The sequence below is a fragment of the Chiloscyllium punctatum genome, chromosome 1 (genome assembly GCF_047496795.1).
Source record: "Chiloscyllium punctatum isolate Juve2018m chromosome 1, sChiPun1.3, whole genome shotgun sequence".
Lineage (NCBI taxonomy): Eukaryota > Metazoa > Chordata > Chondrichthyes > Orectolobiformes > Hemiscylliidae > Chiloscyllium > Chiloscyllium punctatum.
This window is the reverse complement of record NC_092739.1, coordinates 136,522,759-136,541,062: the sequence shown is the minus strand read 5'-3', so window position 1 is coordinate 136,541,062 and position 18,304 is coordinate 136,522,759. Positions and strand designations below refer to the sequence as shown.

The 18,304-nt window shown below is 42.7% G+C and overlaps 1 protein-coding gene across 2 annotated transcripts in view; it reads right to left on the bottom strand.

The window, feature by feature from the left end:
* pias2 (protein inhibitor of activated STAT, 2) overlaps positions 1-18,304 on the bottom strand; it is an 80,938-nt gene that overhangs the window by 2,631 nt on the left and 60,003 nt on the right. For both annotated transcript variants that reach the window (XM_072574972.1, XM_072574978.1), the window contains exons 10-13: positions 16,441-16,580; positions 14,085-14,265; positions 8,202-8,335; positions 4,934-4,971 (exon numbers count right to left, since the gene is read on the bottom strand). In XM_072574972.1, the coding sequence (XP_072431073.1) occupies positions 4,934-4,971; positions 8,202-8,335; positions 14,085-14,265; positions 16,441-16,580 (493 nt within the window). The remainder of the gene's footprint in view (positions 1-4,933; positions 4,972-8,201; positions 8,336-14,084; positions 14,266-16,440; positions 16,581-18,304) is intronic.

The following is an 18,304-nucleotide window of genomic DNA, read 5'->3' as shown; positions in this document are numbered from 1 at the left end:
GCCATTCGGCCCATTGAGTCTGCAATGACCCTCCCAAAAACATCCCACCCAGAATCTACACTCAACCTATCCCTATAACCCTGCTCTTCCCATGGCTAATCCATCTAGCCTGCACATCCCTGGACACAACAGGGTAATTTAGCATAACCAATCCACTGAACCTGCGCATCTTTGGACTGTTGAAAGAAATGGGAGGACACTGTGAAAGACACAGACAGAACAAGGAAACTCCACAGAGTCACTCAAGGCTGGAATCTAACTCTGGACCCTGGCATTGTGAGACAACAGTGCAGACCACAGAGCCACCATGCTGCCCCCGCCTTGCTAAACTACTAATCATGCTAACTTGCGATCCACTATACAGTTAAGAGAAAGCACAAAATTATACATATCATGAAGATGATCTTGAACACTATTGTTTCTGTGCGAAGATGCACCTGCATAATTTTGTATTTAAAATTAATAGGAGGGAAGTCGGTCTGGATTACAGTCTGGAACAGCATTGCAACTGTTAGAGCAAATAAGTTATTTTAATTAGACAATAGGTGCAGGAGTTGGCCATTTGGCCCTTCGAGCCAGCACCACCATTCATTATGATCATGGCTGATCATCCTCAGTCAGTATCCTGTTCCTGCTTTATCCCCATAACCCTTGATTCCACTATCCTTAAGAGCTCTATCCAACTCTTTCTTGAAAGTATCCAGAGACTTGGCCTCCACAGCCTTCTGGGGCAGAGCATTCCATACACCCACCACTCTCTGGGTGAAGAAGTTTCTCCTCAACTCTGTTCTAAGTGGCCTACCCCTTATTTTTAAACTGTATCCTCTGATTCGGGACTCACCCCTCAGCAGAAACATGCTTCCTGCCTCCAGAGTGTCCAATCCTTTAATAATCTTATACATCTCAATCAGATCCCCTCTCAGCCTTCTAAACTCTAGTGTATACAAGTCCAGTCGCTCCAATCTTTCAGCGTAAGATAGTCCCGCCATTCCAGGAATTGACCTCGTGAACCAACACTGCACTCCCTCAATAGCCAGACTGTCTTTCCTCAAATTTGGAGACCAAAACTGCGCACAATATTCCAGGTGCGATCTCACCAGGGCCCTGTACAGCTGCAGAAGGACCTCTTTGCTTCTATACTCAATTCCTCTTGTTATGAAGGCCAGCATGCTATTAGCTTTCTTCACTGCCTACTGTACCTGCATGCTTGCTTTTATTGACTGATGTACAAGAACACCTAGATCTCGTTGTACTGCCCCTTTACCGAACTTGACTCCATTTAGGTAGTAATCTGCCTTCCTGTTCTTGACACCGAAGTGGATAACCACACATTTATCCACATTAAACTGCATCTGCCATGCATCCGTCCACTCACCTAGCCTGTCCAGGTCACCCTGTAGTCTCCTAACATCCTCTTCACATTTCACCCTGCCACCCAGCTTTGTGTCATCAGCAAATTTGCTATTATTTTTAATACCTTCATCTATATCATTAATGTACACTGTAAAAAGCTATGGTCCCAGCAATGATCCCTGCGGCACACCATTGGTCACCGCCTGCCATTCCAAAAGGGAGCAGTTTATCACTACTCTTTGTTTCCTGTCAGCCAACCAATTTTCAATCTATGTCAGTATTTTGCCCCAATACCATGTGCCCTAATTTTGCTCACTAACCTCCTATGTGGGACTTTATCAAAGGCTTTCTGAAAGTCCAGGTACACTACATTCACTGGATCTCCCTTGTCCATCTTCAGAGTTACATCCTCAAAAAATTCCAGAAGATTAGTCAAGCATGATTTCCCCTTCATAAATCCATGCTGACCCTGACCTATCCTGTTACTGCTATGCCCATGTGTCGTAATTTCATCTTTTATAATTGACTTCCGCATTTTTCCCACCACTGAGGTCAGACTAACTGGTCTATAGTTCTCTGTTTTCTCTCTCCCTCCTTTCTTAAAAAAAAGTGGGACAACATTAGCCACCCTCCAATCCGCAGGAACTGATCCTGAATCCATAGAACATTGGAAAATGATCACCAATGTATCCACGATTTCTAGAGCCACCTCCTTCAGTACCCTGGGATGCAAACCATCAAGTCCCGGGGACTTATCTACCTTCAGACCTAACAGTCTCTCCAACACCATTTCTTGCCTAATATAAATTCCCTTCAGTTCAGGTCCTTCAGCCACTATTTTTTAATTAACCTGAGAACTTTTCTAACTGACCATGCAAAGAAACCAAAGGAGTACATTTCTCATGCTTCTTAGGGAAGGAAATCTTCCTTACTTATCTGTGGGGTCTGGCCTACATGTGACTCCAGACCCACCTCTGGGCAAATAGACATGGAAAATCAATGGATGTTTAGCTAGCAATATCCACATCCCATGAATGAATGAAATAAATTGTCCATGGGACTATCAATTTCATCCTATTGTTTCTAGAGGATTTAAAACCATCTAAGTTAAAATTGGATTGAAAGTTGGTTGGCTGATAGGAAACAAAGAGTAGTGATAAACGGCTCCATTTCGGAATGGCAGGCAGTGACCAGTGGGGTATCGCAGGGATCAGTGCTGGGACCGCAGCTTTTTACAATATATATTAATGATATAGAAGATGGTATTAGTAATAACATGAGCAAATTTGCTGATGATACTAAGCTGGGTGGCAGGGTGAAATGTGAGGAGGATGTTAGGAGATTACAGGGTGATCTGGACAAGTTAGGTGAGTGGTCAGATGCATGGCAGATGCAGTTTAATGTGGATAAATGTATGGTTATCCACTTTGGTGTCAAGAACAGGAAGGCAGATTACTACCTAAATGGAATCAATTTAGGTAAAGGGGCAGTACAGAGAGATCTGTACTGTACACCAGTCAATGAAGGCAAATCTTGTACACCATTCAATGAAGGTAAGCATGCAGGTACAGCAGGTATTGAAGAAGGCTAATAGCATGCTGGCGTTCATAACAAGAGGAATTGAGTATAGAAGCAAACAGGTTCTTCTGCAGCTGTGCAGGGCCCTGGTGAGACCACACCTGGAGTACTCTGTGCAGTTCTGGTCTCCAAATTTGAGGAAAGCATTCTGGCTATTGAGGGAGTGCAGCATAGGTTCACGAGGTCAATTCCTGGAATGGCGGGATTACCTTACACTGAAAGACTGGAGCAACTGGGCTTGTATACCCTTGAGTTTAGAAGACTGAGAGGGGATCTGATTTAGACATATAAGATTATTAAAGGATTGGACACTCTGGAGGCAGTAAACATGTTTCTGCTGATGGGTGAGTGCTGAACCAGAGGACACAGATTAAAAATACAGGGTAGACCATTTAGGACGGAGATGAGGAGAAACCTCTTCACCCAGAGAGTGGTGGCTGTGTGGAATGCTCTGCCCCAGAGGGCAGTGGAGGCCCAGTCTCTGGATTCATTTAAGAAAGACTTGGATAGAGCTCTCAAGGATAGTGGAATCAAGGGCTATAGAGATAAGGCAGGAACAGGATACTGATTAAGGATGATCAGCCATGATCATATTGAATGGTGGTGCAGGCTCGAAGGGCCAAATGGCCTACTCCTGCACCTATTGTCTAAAATAGTTGCTTCGCTTATCTTTGTAAATTTTTTTGAACAGAATTATGTTTGCAGCTCTCTGGTACCATCCCTGAAACTAAGGAAGATGAAAAAATTATTGCATGTGCCGCTGCAATTTTAATTCCAACATCCTCCATATTCTTGGATGGATCTTAACTGGTCCAGGTGCCTTGTCAACTAAATACAAAACAGCCTATTCACTCAAATTCTAAACTCTTCTAGCAACTAAATTTCCAAGCGCTATTTAGAATCTTCCTCCTTGGTAAAAAAATTCATAAGCAAGACAAAGACATTTGTTTAATATTTCAGCCATGACTTATTCCTCCACATACACAGCAGCTTTAATTTCTCCTTTGCTCTGACCTCACAACTTATTATTCTCAATTTTAATGTTATCCTTTTCTCCCAGTATTCTGTGCAACTTGGTATTCCAGCCTATTATTTCCTGATCTCCACATCTTTGCTGAGTTAGCATAAATTCTCCTGATCACCAAAAGCAAAGCTACCTCCATCACACTCCCCCCATAGTCCCAGCTCTGTCCAGGTGCAAAACGCCTGTCGAGGTTCCATTTTCACCACAGCCGGTCCCAAGAATCTAAAGCCCTCCCTCCTGTACCAACATTCCAGTCATGCATTCATCGATCTTATCCTCCTATTTCTGTTATGAATTGCATGTGGCCCAGGGAGCAACCTGCAGAGTGCAGGCGCAACGCCTGAGAAAAAGTTGATCTAGATTTCTTGTGTGCTGGGCAAAAGGCCAAGAGACAATTTGGAGAGATGCTAAATCTGTATTGACTGGTATGATGAGTATGATGAATTTTCATCTCCTGCCACTGGCTCCCTTTGAGCAGACTAATGCTGAAGGAACAATGAGCAATTCCCAGTCAAGTCTACATGCAGATGCTGAGACTCCTACTACAGGGGTATAAGAAGCAGTCACTGAATCTATCACTGTCCCTGCCAAGAACTTGATAATGAATAATGTGTGGGGGAGGAAGAGTTAGAGCAGAGGACAGCAGTATTGGGGTACTGTTAGAATCAATCTCGCAAAAGATGTGCAACGTGACAGTTCTGTTCTCTTGCCACCTCGTGTTAAGAAACTCACAAAATAGTCACGCCATTTAAACTAATGGGATTGGAATCGCTTTATAATCAATACAGTTCGCGTTCTACACATAACCATCTAAATTCTTCAATCGTATTAAAGTGAATATGCATTGAAGAAACGTGTTATAGCAGAACTGAATGTATATACAGCACGAAGTGTTTCAGGACAGGTGACAAGTATGCCTTGGTGTATTATAGATAGCACCAACTATCACAGTAAAAACTACATTACATGCATACATACCTGAGGATCACTCTGAAACAATGAGAAAAAGTCCAAATCTGAAAAAGAAATTGCATTTACAAATCAGATGAGATACTGTAAAACGATTTGAAATTTAGAATCAAATCAGTATGCTCAATCTTCAAATGTAGTTTAAGTGCAAGCATCATTTGGGTATGTCTTCCATTTCAGAGAGAAGCACCCATTGAGACACATGGTGTTGCTTATTTTCCAAAGGAAGTGAGGCAAATTGTTGGACAGTAGGAGGGGCCTGAGTGAAGTTTAATTAACATGGGTTACCGCTAATCACATGACAATTCGGTGATCATTGCTGAAAGTGTGATGTATATTAAAGTCTGCACACATTGATAATAGGAAACGTTCAAGTTTATTCACACAAAACAGGAAGCATTGTCACAAACTGATCCTAAGAGGCCAAAGATGCCATCATAGCCAACACAGTTTTGGAAACTTTACAATTTAATTTTATGTTAATCTGTTAGTATGACCACCTTAAATCACCTGCATCACTATGATGGCCAGTTGTGACAAATGAGGAAAATTTCCCAGGTTCACGAAAAAAAAAGGACAATTCCAACCTGACCAATTATCTCTATCAGTCTACTCCCATTCATCAGTAAAGCGAAGGAATGGGTCATCAACTGTGCTACTATGTGGCACATGCAAAGGTCTAACCTGCTCACTGGTGCCAAGCTTGCATTCTGCCTGAATCACGTCTCCTGACCACATTACAGACGAGGTTCAAACATGGAAAAGAGAGCTAAACTCCAGAGGTGAGGAAACTGTCCATGACATCAACACAGCATTTGACCAAATATGGTAAGGAGGAGCTCTAACAAAACTCAAGTCAATGGAAATCAGAGGAAGTCTCTCCATTGATTGCACAAAATTAAAAAATGGGTATGGCTCTTGGAGGTCAAACATCTTAACCCTCACTGCAGGAGTTCTCAGGCACTGTCCTCTGTGCAACTACCTTCAGCTGCTTCAATTACTTTACTTCCATCATAAAGGTCAGAAATGCAGATATTTTCAAAGTTTGGGAGAAGATTTGTAGCTCGGGTGCTCGTTGTTGTGGTTCTGTTCGCCGAGCTGGGAATTTGTCTTGCAAACGTTTCGTCCCCTGTCTCGGTGACATCCTCAGTGCTTGGGAGCCTCCTGTGAAGCGTTTCTGTGCTGTTTCCTCCGGCATTTATAGTGGCCTGTCTCTGCTGCTTCCGGTTGTCAGTTCGAGCTGTCCGCTGTAGTGGCCGGTATATTGGGTCCAGGTCGATGTGTTTGTTGATAGAGTCTGTGGATGAGTGCCATAGCACGGAGGATGTCACCTAGACAGGGGACGAAACGTTTGCAAGACAAATTGCCAGCTCGGCGAACAGAACCACAACAATGCAGATATTTTCCGATGATTGCACACGGTTCAGCACTACTCATGACTTCTCACACACTGAACAAGTCTGTGCTCATATGCAGCAAGACAGGCTTTGGCTAATAAGTAGCCAATAACATTCACTCTACACAAATGCCAGGCAATGAGCATCTCCAACAAGAGCATCTAACCATTTTTCCTTCATGAACAATGGCATTACACTTACTGATTCTGTCGCATCAACAACCTGGGTAGGTGCGTGGGTTTACCACTGATCAGGAATTGAACATCCACATGATGTGGTGGGTAAAATAGCAAGACACAGGCTAGCAAATTTGCAGTAATGCATCTCAGTCTCCCTAAAGCCTCTCCACAATCTACAAGACATGTCAGAAGTATGATGAGATATTCTCCACTTGCTTATTTGCAGCTCCAATAACATTCAAAAAGCTCAAGACTATCCTGGACAAAGTAGTTCATTTGATTGTTACCCCATCCTTCCTCTACCACTGATGCACAATGCCAGCGTGTACTACAAGCAGCACTGTGGTAGTAAACCACTGAGGTTCCTTCAACAGCAGTTTCAAAACCTGTTACTCCAACCAACTAGAAAAGACACGTTCAGTAGATGCAGAGGAATTCACTGCTCTGGGAGACAAGGAAGAAAATTACAGGGGCTTGGACCAATAGTTTTAATCCCTCTCAGGTCACAGAGGATTGGAGGACAGATGATACGGTTCCATTTTGAACAGAGATGGTTGAAATAAAATAGGAAATTTCAAATCAGTGTGGTGTAGTAGGTGCAATGGGTCATTGAATATATTGTTTTGCATATTCCTCAAGCTCTTATTGGGTGAGAAGTGCAAATAGTTCCTTGTGCCATAGTTCAAAGATTACACCCATCCTAACCTCATTCTGAGGATTCCACAAATCCCAGTACAACATGAGAGATTGGGTTATCGCTCCTATTTCTCATCATTAGCACACAGAACAAATGGTCCTCGTGTTAAACAGGAGACAATTCAATGCTCAGTTTGTATCAGCTATTAACGAGTGAGGGGTTTTACAAGAACTACAATTGCGTGGGAGAAAGAAACATTAACAGATACAGGGAAGCAATGAGGATGAGAGGGCGCACAGTGGCTCAGTGGTTGACACTGCTGCCTCTCAGCATCAGGGTCCCAGGTTCGATTCCAGCCTTGGGTGACTGTCTGTGTGGAGTCTGCATATTCTCCCCATGTCTGCGTGGGTTTCCTCCCACAGTCCAAAGATATGCACGTCAGGTGGATTGGCCATGCTAGATTGTCCATAGTGTTAGGTGCATTAATCAGAGGGAAATGGGTCTGGGTGGGTTACTCTTCAGAGGGTCAGTGTGGACTTGTTGGACCGAAGGGCCTGTTTTCACACTGTAGTCAATCTAATCTAAGCTAATTAGAATAATTCACAAGGAGAAAAGTACTGACCCTTAATTAAGCAAAGGGTCCATTCAGTGGCATAGACACACTGACATTTTGTGCAATTATTACTCAGGGAGACTACATGCTGCTTTACAGCTCAGCAGGTTTTGCAATTAAAGTATCCTCAGAAATGGGCACGCTCCTAACTTTCTCCATTTATATTTAGGCAGCACTAAAACTAAAGCTAACAAGGGAAATGACGAGAAGAGATAGTTGGAAATAATCTTTAAGGATGCTGAGTGAGCATAGGCTTGAGTACTGGGTACAGCTGTGCTGCACACCACCTATACTTGTGATGTTTTGACGAGCTCCCAGGCCACAGACACCTGTCGTACTATTCTCCAAGAATCATTGCACTCAAAATCAGGGCAGGCTAACTGGGACATTGACAAATTGCCTTTCTTAATACATAAAAGGAGGTATATGTCATTTCATAACCTGTCCTTACTTTGAATGTCAGGTGGAAGGGCCATTGTTGAGTGATGGAATGTGGCTGGATAGTCTGCCAACTGAGGCAGAAAACTTGTATCAACAGTCGTGACATTTGGCAATCGAACTGCAGGTGGCTGATAGGCAAGGACCCTGTAATTCAGAGAAATAAAAAGTAGTAAGCTTTTTCCATTAACATGAAGAGTGTTTAAAATAAGCCATTTAACACTTAACACAGCCATTGTTATTACAAATTCCGTGAGGAAATGCATCATTTGTTGTGTACTCAAGACATATAGAAATTTTTAGATTTGAACCTTAGGATTTCTAGATTCAGTCTCCATCTTTGGCACTTGCTAACACCATAGTGGTAAAATAAATGGCCAATTTCTGACTTCCATAACCTGACTTAAATATGAAATGGACTAAAATGTTTTCTTATTTAAAAAAAAAGGAAAAAAAAACACTGACTTACGACAGTCACAGTGATCATTCGACTATTATGATGTGGAGGAGTTGGTATTGGACTAAGGTGGACAAAGTTAAAAATCACAACACCAAGTTATAGTCCAACAGGTTTATTTGAAAGCACTAGCTTTTGGAGCGCTGCTCCTTCATCAGGTGGTTGTGGAATATAAGATCATAAGACACAGAATTTATAGCAAAAGATTATAATTCAAAGTTTGTGAGAAGATTTGTAGCTCGGGTGCTTATTGTTGTGGTTCTGTTCACCGAGCTGGGAATTTGGGTCACAAAACTAGCCACAAAATGACATGACCAGCTATCCTTAGTAGCCACACATGCAGATGACGAGCAACATGAGTTTGACTGGGACAACACTACTATTATAGGACAAGCCAAACAGAGAACAGCCAGGGAATTCCTAGAGGCATGGCACTCATCCACAGATTCTATCAACAAACACATTGACCTGGACCTAATATACCAGCCACTGCAGCGGACATCTGGAACTGACAACCGGAAGCGGCAGAGACAAACCACTATAAATGCCGGAGGAAACATCACAGAAGCGCTTCACAGGAGGCTCCCAAGCACTGAGGATGTCACCTAGACAGGGGACGAAATGTCTGCAACACAAATTCCCAGCTCGGCGAACAGAACCACAATAAAGATTATAAATGTCATACTGTGATATATTGAACACACCTGGATTGTTCAATCTTTCATATTTTAGAATGGGTTGCAGATTTTGGTTTATTAATATGTAAACCCCAGAACTTCTTTTACATCACCTTCGAGATAACTTAAGGTTTTATAACAAAAGGTGACATTTCAGCTCAGACAATGCATTAAAGGTGTGAAGTCAGAGTCAGTCTGTATTCAAAGTTTGGGAGAAGATTTGTAGCTCGGGTGCTCGTTGTTGTGGTTCTGTTCGCCGAGCTGGGAATTTGTCTTGCAAACGTTTCGTCCCCTGTCTCGGTGACATCCTCAGTGCTTGGGAGCCTCCTGTGAAGCGCTTCTGTGCTGTTTCCTCCGGCATTTATAGTGGCCTGTCTCTGCCGCTTCCGGTTGTCAGTTCGAGCTGTCCGCTGTAGTGGCTGGTATATTGGGTCCAGGTCGATGTGTTTGTTGATAGAGTCTGTGGATGAGTGCCATGCCTCTAGGAATTCCCTGGCTGTTCTCTGTTTGGCTTGCCCTACAATGGTAGTGTTGTCCCAGTCGAATTCCTAGCAGCACTAGAATGCACACTCAGGAACAATGGACTGACAGAAGAGACACAACAAACTGTGAGACAAAGTATCGTCCGGCTGATAACAAGAAAAGAACAAACACATAACCTCAACACCAAGGAGAGGGAAGCACTAAAATCGCTAAGAAACGATAAGAACATAATTATACTACCAGCAGACAAAGGCAGAATGACAGTCATCCTGGACAAAGCAGAGTACATGCAAAAAGCACAACAACTACTTGCAGATACCAACACCTACCAAAAGAGGGAGTTTGACCCCACCCCACAGCTCACCAATAGGATAAACAACACACTGAGGAATCTACAAAAAAACGGACAGATAACCAGGTCTGACCTACAAAGAATGAAATCTGAAAGCAACAACACCCCCAGATTCTATGGACTACCCAAAGTGCACAAACCAGACATCCCACTCAGACCCATAGTATCATTACCAGGGACACCATCACACAAACTGGCCAAAGAACTACAGCAGAAACTGAAACACCTGATCAGCGGATCCAGACAATCTATACAATCGACACAGGAATTCTTGGACATCATCAGAAATATACACATAGACAAGGAAGAACTATGGTCTCATTCGATGTAACGGCACTGTTCACCTCCATTGACAAAACACTAGCCAAAGAAACAATAGCCAACCTGCTGGACAGACATAGGTTCAACGTCCTGTTGTCTGTTATCAACAAAGACGGCCTACTTAAACTACTGGACTTGTGCCTCACAACACACTTCACATTCAATAACCAAATATACGAACAAATCAACGGAACACCCATGGGTTCACCGATCTCTGGACTCATAGCAGAAGCAGTAATGCAAAAGTTAGAACAAACAGTCTTACCACAACTTCAACCCAAACTCTGGGTCAGATACGTGGATGATACCTTTGTAATAATTAAAAACACAGAAATAGAGAACACACACCAGATCATCAACGCCACACTCACAGGAATCCGATTCACTAGAGAGGAAGAAAAGGACAACCAACTCCCATTCCTAGACGTGATGGTACAGAGAACACCGAACGGAGAATTCACCACAAAGGTTTACAGGAAAGCCACACACACAGACCAAGTCCTAAACTATGAAAGCAACCACCCCAACACACAAACGAAGTTGCATCAGGACACTATTCAAAAGGGCCACAACACACTGCAGCACACCAGAACTACAAAAAGAGGAAGAGGAACACCTATACAAAGTATTCGCCAAAAACGGATACCCTCGCAATTTCATCAACAGATGCCTAAGGGAGAGACAATGGAACGAGGACATGCCGCAACCCCAAAGACCAGTCACACTACCATACATCAGGAGCATTTCTGAACTGACAGCCAGACTACTGCGACCACTAGGACTCATAACAGCACACAAACGAACAGCCACTCTCAGCCAACAACTCACCAGAACAAAGGACCCGATACCCAACATGAGCAAAAACTAATGTAGTGTACAAAATCCCATGCAAGGACTGCACAAAACACTACATCGGACAAACAGGAAGACAGTTAACTATCCGTATACACGAACACCAACTAGCCACGAAACAACACGACCAGCTATCCTTAGTAGCCACACACACAGACGACAAGCAACATGAATTCGACTGGGACAACACTACCATTATAGGGCAAGCCAAACAGAAAACAGCCAGGGAATTCCTAGAGGCATGGCACTCATCCACAGATTCTATCAACAAACACATCAACCTGGACCCAATATACTGGCCACTACAGCGGACAGCTCGAACTGACAACCAGAAGCAGCAGAATCAGGCCACTATAAATGCTGGACGAAACAGCACAGAAGCGCTTCACAGGAGGCTCCCAAAGACTGAGGATGTCACCGAGACAGGGGACGAAACGTTTGCAAGACAAATTCTCAGTCTGTATCCCAATCTTGAGTCAGACTTGTTCTATTTCTAGGTGTATGCATGAATAAGCGAGACAGAGAGCGAGCAACAGAGAGCGCGATAGACAGAGACAGGGGTTGAGAGACAGACAGTCAGAGACAGAGGTTGAGATAGAGAATGAGAGAGAGCATATGAGAGATGGTCTGTGTGCGCGCACATGAAAGAGAGTATATAGTGTAGAAGGGTCAAGGGAGTGTGACATGAACCCAAGATCCTGGTTAAGACCAGCCTCATGGGAACTATATTTGGCTATCAGCCTCTGCTGGACCAGTCAACACACATAATATTTTGTAAATTCCACTTTGGAAATAGAAGCAGTCTGACTGATGAATGGGATACAGACAGACTCTGACCTCACACCTTTAATGCATTGTCTAAGCTGAGATGTCACCTTTTGTTATAAAACCTTAAGTTATCTTGAGAAAATGACTTAAAAGAAGTTAGATTAGATTAGATTAGATTACTTACAGTGTGGAAACAGGCCCTTCGGCCCAACAAGTCCACACCGACCTGCCAAAGTGCACCCACCCATACCCATTCCCCTACATTTACCCCTACATCTAACACTACGGGCAATTTAGCGTGGCCAATTCACCTAACCTGCACATTTTTGGACTATGGGAGGAAACCGGAACACACGGAGGAAACCCACGCAGTCACGGGGAGAATGTGCAAACTCCACACAGTCAGTCGCCTGAGGCAGGAATTGAACCTGGGTCTCTGGCACTGTGAGGCAGCAGTGCTAACCACTGTGCCGCCCACCGTGCTGGGACTTACATATTAATGAACCAAAATCTACAACCCATTCGAAATGAACAATCAGAGGGTTAGATAGGGTGGACCGGGAGAGCCTTTTTCCAAGTATGGGGACGGCAAACGTGAGGGGAGATGGTATAAGACAAATGTCAGAGGTAGTTTCTTTACTCAGTAGTAAGGGTATGGAATGCTTTGCCTGTAACGGTAGTAGATTCGCTAAGTTTAAGTGCATTTAAGTCGTCATTGGACAGACATATGGACGTACATGGAATAGTGTAGGTGGGATGGGCTTCAGATTAGTATAACAGGGTGGCGCAACATCGAGGGTCGAAGGGCCTGTAATGCATGTAATGTTCTATGTTCTATGTAAGCCAGGTTTGTTCAATATATCACTATATGACACTGTAATCTTTTGCTATAAATTCTGTGTCTTATGTTCTTATACTCCACAACCACCTGGAGCAGCAACTAGTGCTTCCAAATAAACCTGTTGCACTGTGGTGCTGTGCGATTTTTAACACTTGACTACTGGTTGAGCCAGTTCATGAAACCATCAATAAGCTCAACCAAGTATGAACCGAAATCAAATTGACTAAAACCAGTCACTTAACTCTGTACCTCCCATTTGAGTTACATCTTTTGGGATGAAAGTTGCTGAGATATCATCCAGCCTGGGGAGTTGCAAGTGAAACAGAGGAGAACACATAGGAACTACCTTACAGGCGACATCTTTTGGGTAGGCAAAGAGAGAAAAAATGGGATTTCTTTTATAAACTGGAAGGTTTGTTCTCTTTCACTCATCTGTCTCAAAAATATTTTGATTAAACAATTTGGACAATTTGTTGAGGACTCAAGATATTTTCAAATTTTGCTAATGTTGAGAATATACGTCACCAGTTAACCAACCATGATTTCATGTTAAAGCTAGCACCAAGGAATTTTTTAAACTCCATGTCATGGACAGTCACTCCTTTTAAACTTTCATACTTGTGCTCATGTGTGCACTTGAAGTTGCATTTCTTAGTAATAGAATTCCTCTCTTTCACTCACTTGTAATTGGCTCCTAAGAACATAGAACATAGAACAATACAGCAAAGAACAGGCCCTTTGGCCCTCAATGCTGCGCCGACCTGTGAACAGCTCATCCCCCTATGCTATCCCATCACATAAGAGTTGAATAGTACTGTTTTAATTAAAATCTGAGATAACTGAATTCAAAACAGTTTTGCAGCTATCCAATGGAAGGGGTTTCACTCCACCTCACATATACACTAGCACCTGATGACAGCAGGTGGTCAGTTACAGTTACAATGCTGCATTTTCACCAGAAAATTATTTTTTATTCTCACGTGAAAAATGCATCAAGTGAACAAGGAAAAGATGGTTGGCAGCATCTACAGAATCATGATACAGCAACAACAGCTACAGGAACAAAGATCCAGAAGAAATAAAAACACCTCTTGCCTGCAAAAATCATTTGTTAAGAATAACATCTTAATATACATCTTACTAACCCTTTGCTGGCAGTGTCCTCTGTATCTGCTGGATATAAGCACCTCTTCTTTAGTGGAGGTTCTGTCTCCTCATCAGAAGATGAACTTTCAATAGTGAGATCTATAACCTCAACCTTCTTGTTGATATTTGCTTCACTGGTTGGCACTGCAGAAGCAGTCTTGTTAGTTATGTTTGGAGTTGCTGGAATTAGAAAACAATAGGAAAATAACAAGGGAAGGAGGTAAAGGCTGGAATTCTAAAATAAAACTTGAAAATAGAAATACGTAGCATGTCAATTGCCAACTGTGAAAAATAATCAGTCTGACATTTCAGATGTATATCTTTCATCAGAAATAAATCAAAATCTCTTATTCCTACAGATGACGAATATATTCGTTTTTGTTTTTATAAGTGAACAGGTCTCAGTTTTAAAATGATCAAAGGCTTGCTATGATGCTGATTGCCAAGATAAGTCGTGTTTAAAAAATGCCTCCTATTCTTTCCACCTTAAGTTTATTCTCCCACATCAAATATCATTCTCTGATCAAGAGAGCAGGCAAATTATTTAACACATCTGGACAATCCTGATTTGCAAATGTCATTAGACTGTACACTCCGAGCAACTTTTTTTTTTCAATTGCAGAGTACCAGCCTGGATAAGAACAGAAGAATAAGGAGCAATAGTTGATCAGCTTCTTCCAGAAAACAAAAATTAAAATAGCAGAGTCTGGAGGTGACAAAGGCTTGGGTGGAGGGTGGTGCTATGGAGATGGATGAAAGTGACATCTATGAGATGATTTAGAATTGAAAACTCAAATAGGTTCCTGAAGTTCAAAATAGTCCCATGCAACCCGAGACAAAGCTCCAGGAAAGGGGGAAGGAAAGTTTGATTCTAGGTACAAAGGGATTTTCTTACGAGAGGTTGAGTAGCTTGGGCTGGCACTCATTGGAGTTGAGGAGAATGACAGAAGACCTATTAAAACATGCAATTCATAGGGGGCTTTACAGGGTAGATGCAGAGAGGTTATTTCCCATTGTGGGACAGTCTAGGGCACCATGACATAATCTCAGAGTAGGGGGCCACCTATTTAACACAGAGGAGGAATTTGTTCTCTCAGAAAGTAGTGAATCTGTAGATCCTTTACCACAAAGGGCTCTTGAGATTGGGTCATTAAGTACATTTGAAGCAGAGATGGACAAATCTTTTAATCAGGAAGGGAATGGAAGATTACATGGATAAGGCCGTAAAGTGGAGTTCAGGATTATAATATCAGCCATTGGATCACTGAATGGCAGAGTAGGCTCAATAAGCCAAATGGCCTACACATCCTTCTAAATTTACTGTCTTCGGAAATGGTGGCGAGGGCATGGAGCTGAGACAGAGGTCAAATACAATAACTTTGAGCTTTCCAATATAGACTAAATCATTCCTATATTTTCCTTGTCAGTCTTTCATTCTGTACTCTCCAAAGGCACCCGATTACTCAAGCCTCTAATGTTTACACACCAATCTCAAAAACAAATCTGCACCTTCCAAACATTTGCCTTGCTAATCTAACAAAGACCTCAAAATATAAAAACAAGCTCTTATTTAAACTCCTTCACTGTCACACTTTGCTCAATATCCACAAACTTCTCTAACTTTACAATATCTGTTCCTCTGACATGACTATTTCTGTATTCAGTTCCTCCTTGTGCTGCCTCAATAGCGGCGCTGCCTTCAGTTGCCAGGTTCCACTCAAAATTTTCTCCCATTTCCTCCTCTTTTAAACCTCATCCTTTTTAAAACTTATATAGACACCCTTCTAAGTACATCTTCTTTGTATCAGTACCTCTTTTCCACATACCTCGTCAAAGTAACTAGAGCCTCTTTAACTAGTGAAACCATTACAGAAATGCCAATAATTAAATAAATGTTGAAGGTTTGAGACAGATTACATGCTAATTTGAAGAAACACTCTATAGGTCACAGACTGTAGAAGATTGGTTCATTCAGCATATTACATCAAAACAACGTTTTAGCATCCAACTTGACTATATTTCTTTAGCAAGAAAACCTGTGCATCTCTGTTGCTGGCATGCCAAATTCTCACCATTACACTTCAATGAATCACAGCACAATAAAAGAATAAAAAACATAATGAACTCAAATAACCACTGTCTGCTAATTATGTAGATTGGCTCAAGGCAATATAGTCAGTTATGAAAAAGGAGAAAAATGAGCATTTAAAAAAAGTGTGCGTGCACTATTTTTCTGGCTAATTTAACCCCCAGATTTATAATGTACCAAATTACATAAACATTAAGAAAGCAAGAATAAACACTTAACATTGAAATCACTCTCCAGAGAAAGTATCCACACATCTCAGAACTCACATGAAAGTTCAACTTTTGTACATTGAGAGTTGGGTAGTTTTAAAGATTCCTTTTTGGGCCTCATCGGACACCAGGAGCCATCTTCTTGGAATTTAATCTCATCTACATCTGTGCAAGAATTCAGGATTTCCATAAACAGACTGGAAGAGAAAACTAAGAGTTACTGCAATATTAATAAAGAGTTGAAATCTAAAATACCATCAACCAAAGCTTAAATATTTCACTTTCCACACCCAGACAGGGCACCTCTTATTCTACAAAGGAGAAAGAAAAGGGTTATAAAAATGAGCATACTGCCACTATTCCCCGATAGTGAATTTTGGCATTACCAATATCATCTTGTTACGGACCTGTCTGTGGCACAAATCTAAAATACAAAAACACTTGACAACCTGCAATTGTGTACAGATTTTAATATAATACAACCCAATTACTTGAAAGATACAAAATTTTGAGGGGTCTTGAATGCATATGGACTGGAGTTTGCACATTCTCCAAGTTTCTGCATGGGTTTCCTTTGGGTGTTCCAGTTTCTCCTATAGTCAAAATATGTGCAGGTTAGATAGATTGGCCACAGCAAAGTGCCTCGGTATGTTCAGGCTAGGTGAGTTAGCCATGGTAAATGCAGGGTTACTGGGATGCTGGTGGGGTTAGGTCTGAATGGGATGCTGTTTGGAGAGTCAGTGTAGAGTTGATGGGCTGAATGATCTATTTTCACACAGTAGAGATTTAATGGTTCTATGACTGGATGTTTCCTCTTATGGATGAGTCTAGAAATAGTCACTGTTTAAAACTAAGTGCTTGTCCATTTAAAACAGATGAGGCAAAAAAAAAGAGGATCATAAATCATTAGGCAAAAATGGAGGACAACATATGCTGGAACCCAGAGTTTAGATCATAGTGGTGCTGGAAAAGCACAGCAGAAAATGTGTTGCTGGAAAAGCGCAGCAGGTCAGGCAGCATCCAAGGAGCAGGAAAATCAACGTTTCGGGCATGAGCCCTTCTTCAGGAATGAGGAAAGTGTGTCCAGCAGGCTAAGATAAAAAGTAGGGAGGAGGGGCGTTGGAAATGCGATAGGTGGAAGGAGGTCAAGGTGAGGGTGATAGCCCGGAGTGAGGGTGGGGACGGAGAGGTCAGGAAGAAGATTGCAGGTGAGGAAGGCGGTGTTGAGTTCGAGGGGATTTGACTGAGACAAGGTGGGGGGAGGGGAAATGAGGAAACTGGAGAAATCGGAGTTCATCCCTTGTAGTTGGAGGGTTTCTAGGCAGAAGATGAGGCGCTCTTCCTCCAACCGTCGTGTTGCTATGGTCTGGCGATGGAGGGGTCCAAGGACCTGCAATGTCCTTGGTGGAGTGGGAGGGGGAGTTGAAGGGGGAGGTGTGGGCGCAAGTTTTGCATTTCTTGCGGTTGCAGGGGAAGGTGCAGGAAGTGGAGGTTGGGTTGGTGAGGGGTGTGGACATGATGAGGGAGTCACGGAGGGAGTGGTCTTTTCGCAACGCTGATAGGGGAGGGGAGGGAAATATATCCCTGGTGGTGGGGTCCATTTGGAGGTGGCGGAAATGACGACGGATGATATGATGTATATGGAGGTTGGTGGGGTGGTAGGTGAGGACCAGTGGGGTTCCGTCCTGGTGGCGATTGGATGGGCGGGGCTCAAGGGCGGAGGAGTGGTGGAGGGCATCGTCGATCACATCTGGGGGGAAATTGTGGTCTTTGAAGAAAGAGGCCATCTGGGTTGGACGGTATTGGAACTGGTCCTCCTGGGAGCAGATGCGGCAGAGACGAAGGAATTGGGAATATGGGATGGCGTTTTTACAGGGGAAGGGTGGGAGGAGGTGTAGTCTAGGTAGTTGTGGGAGTCGGT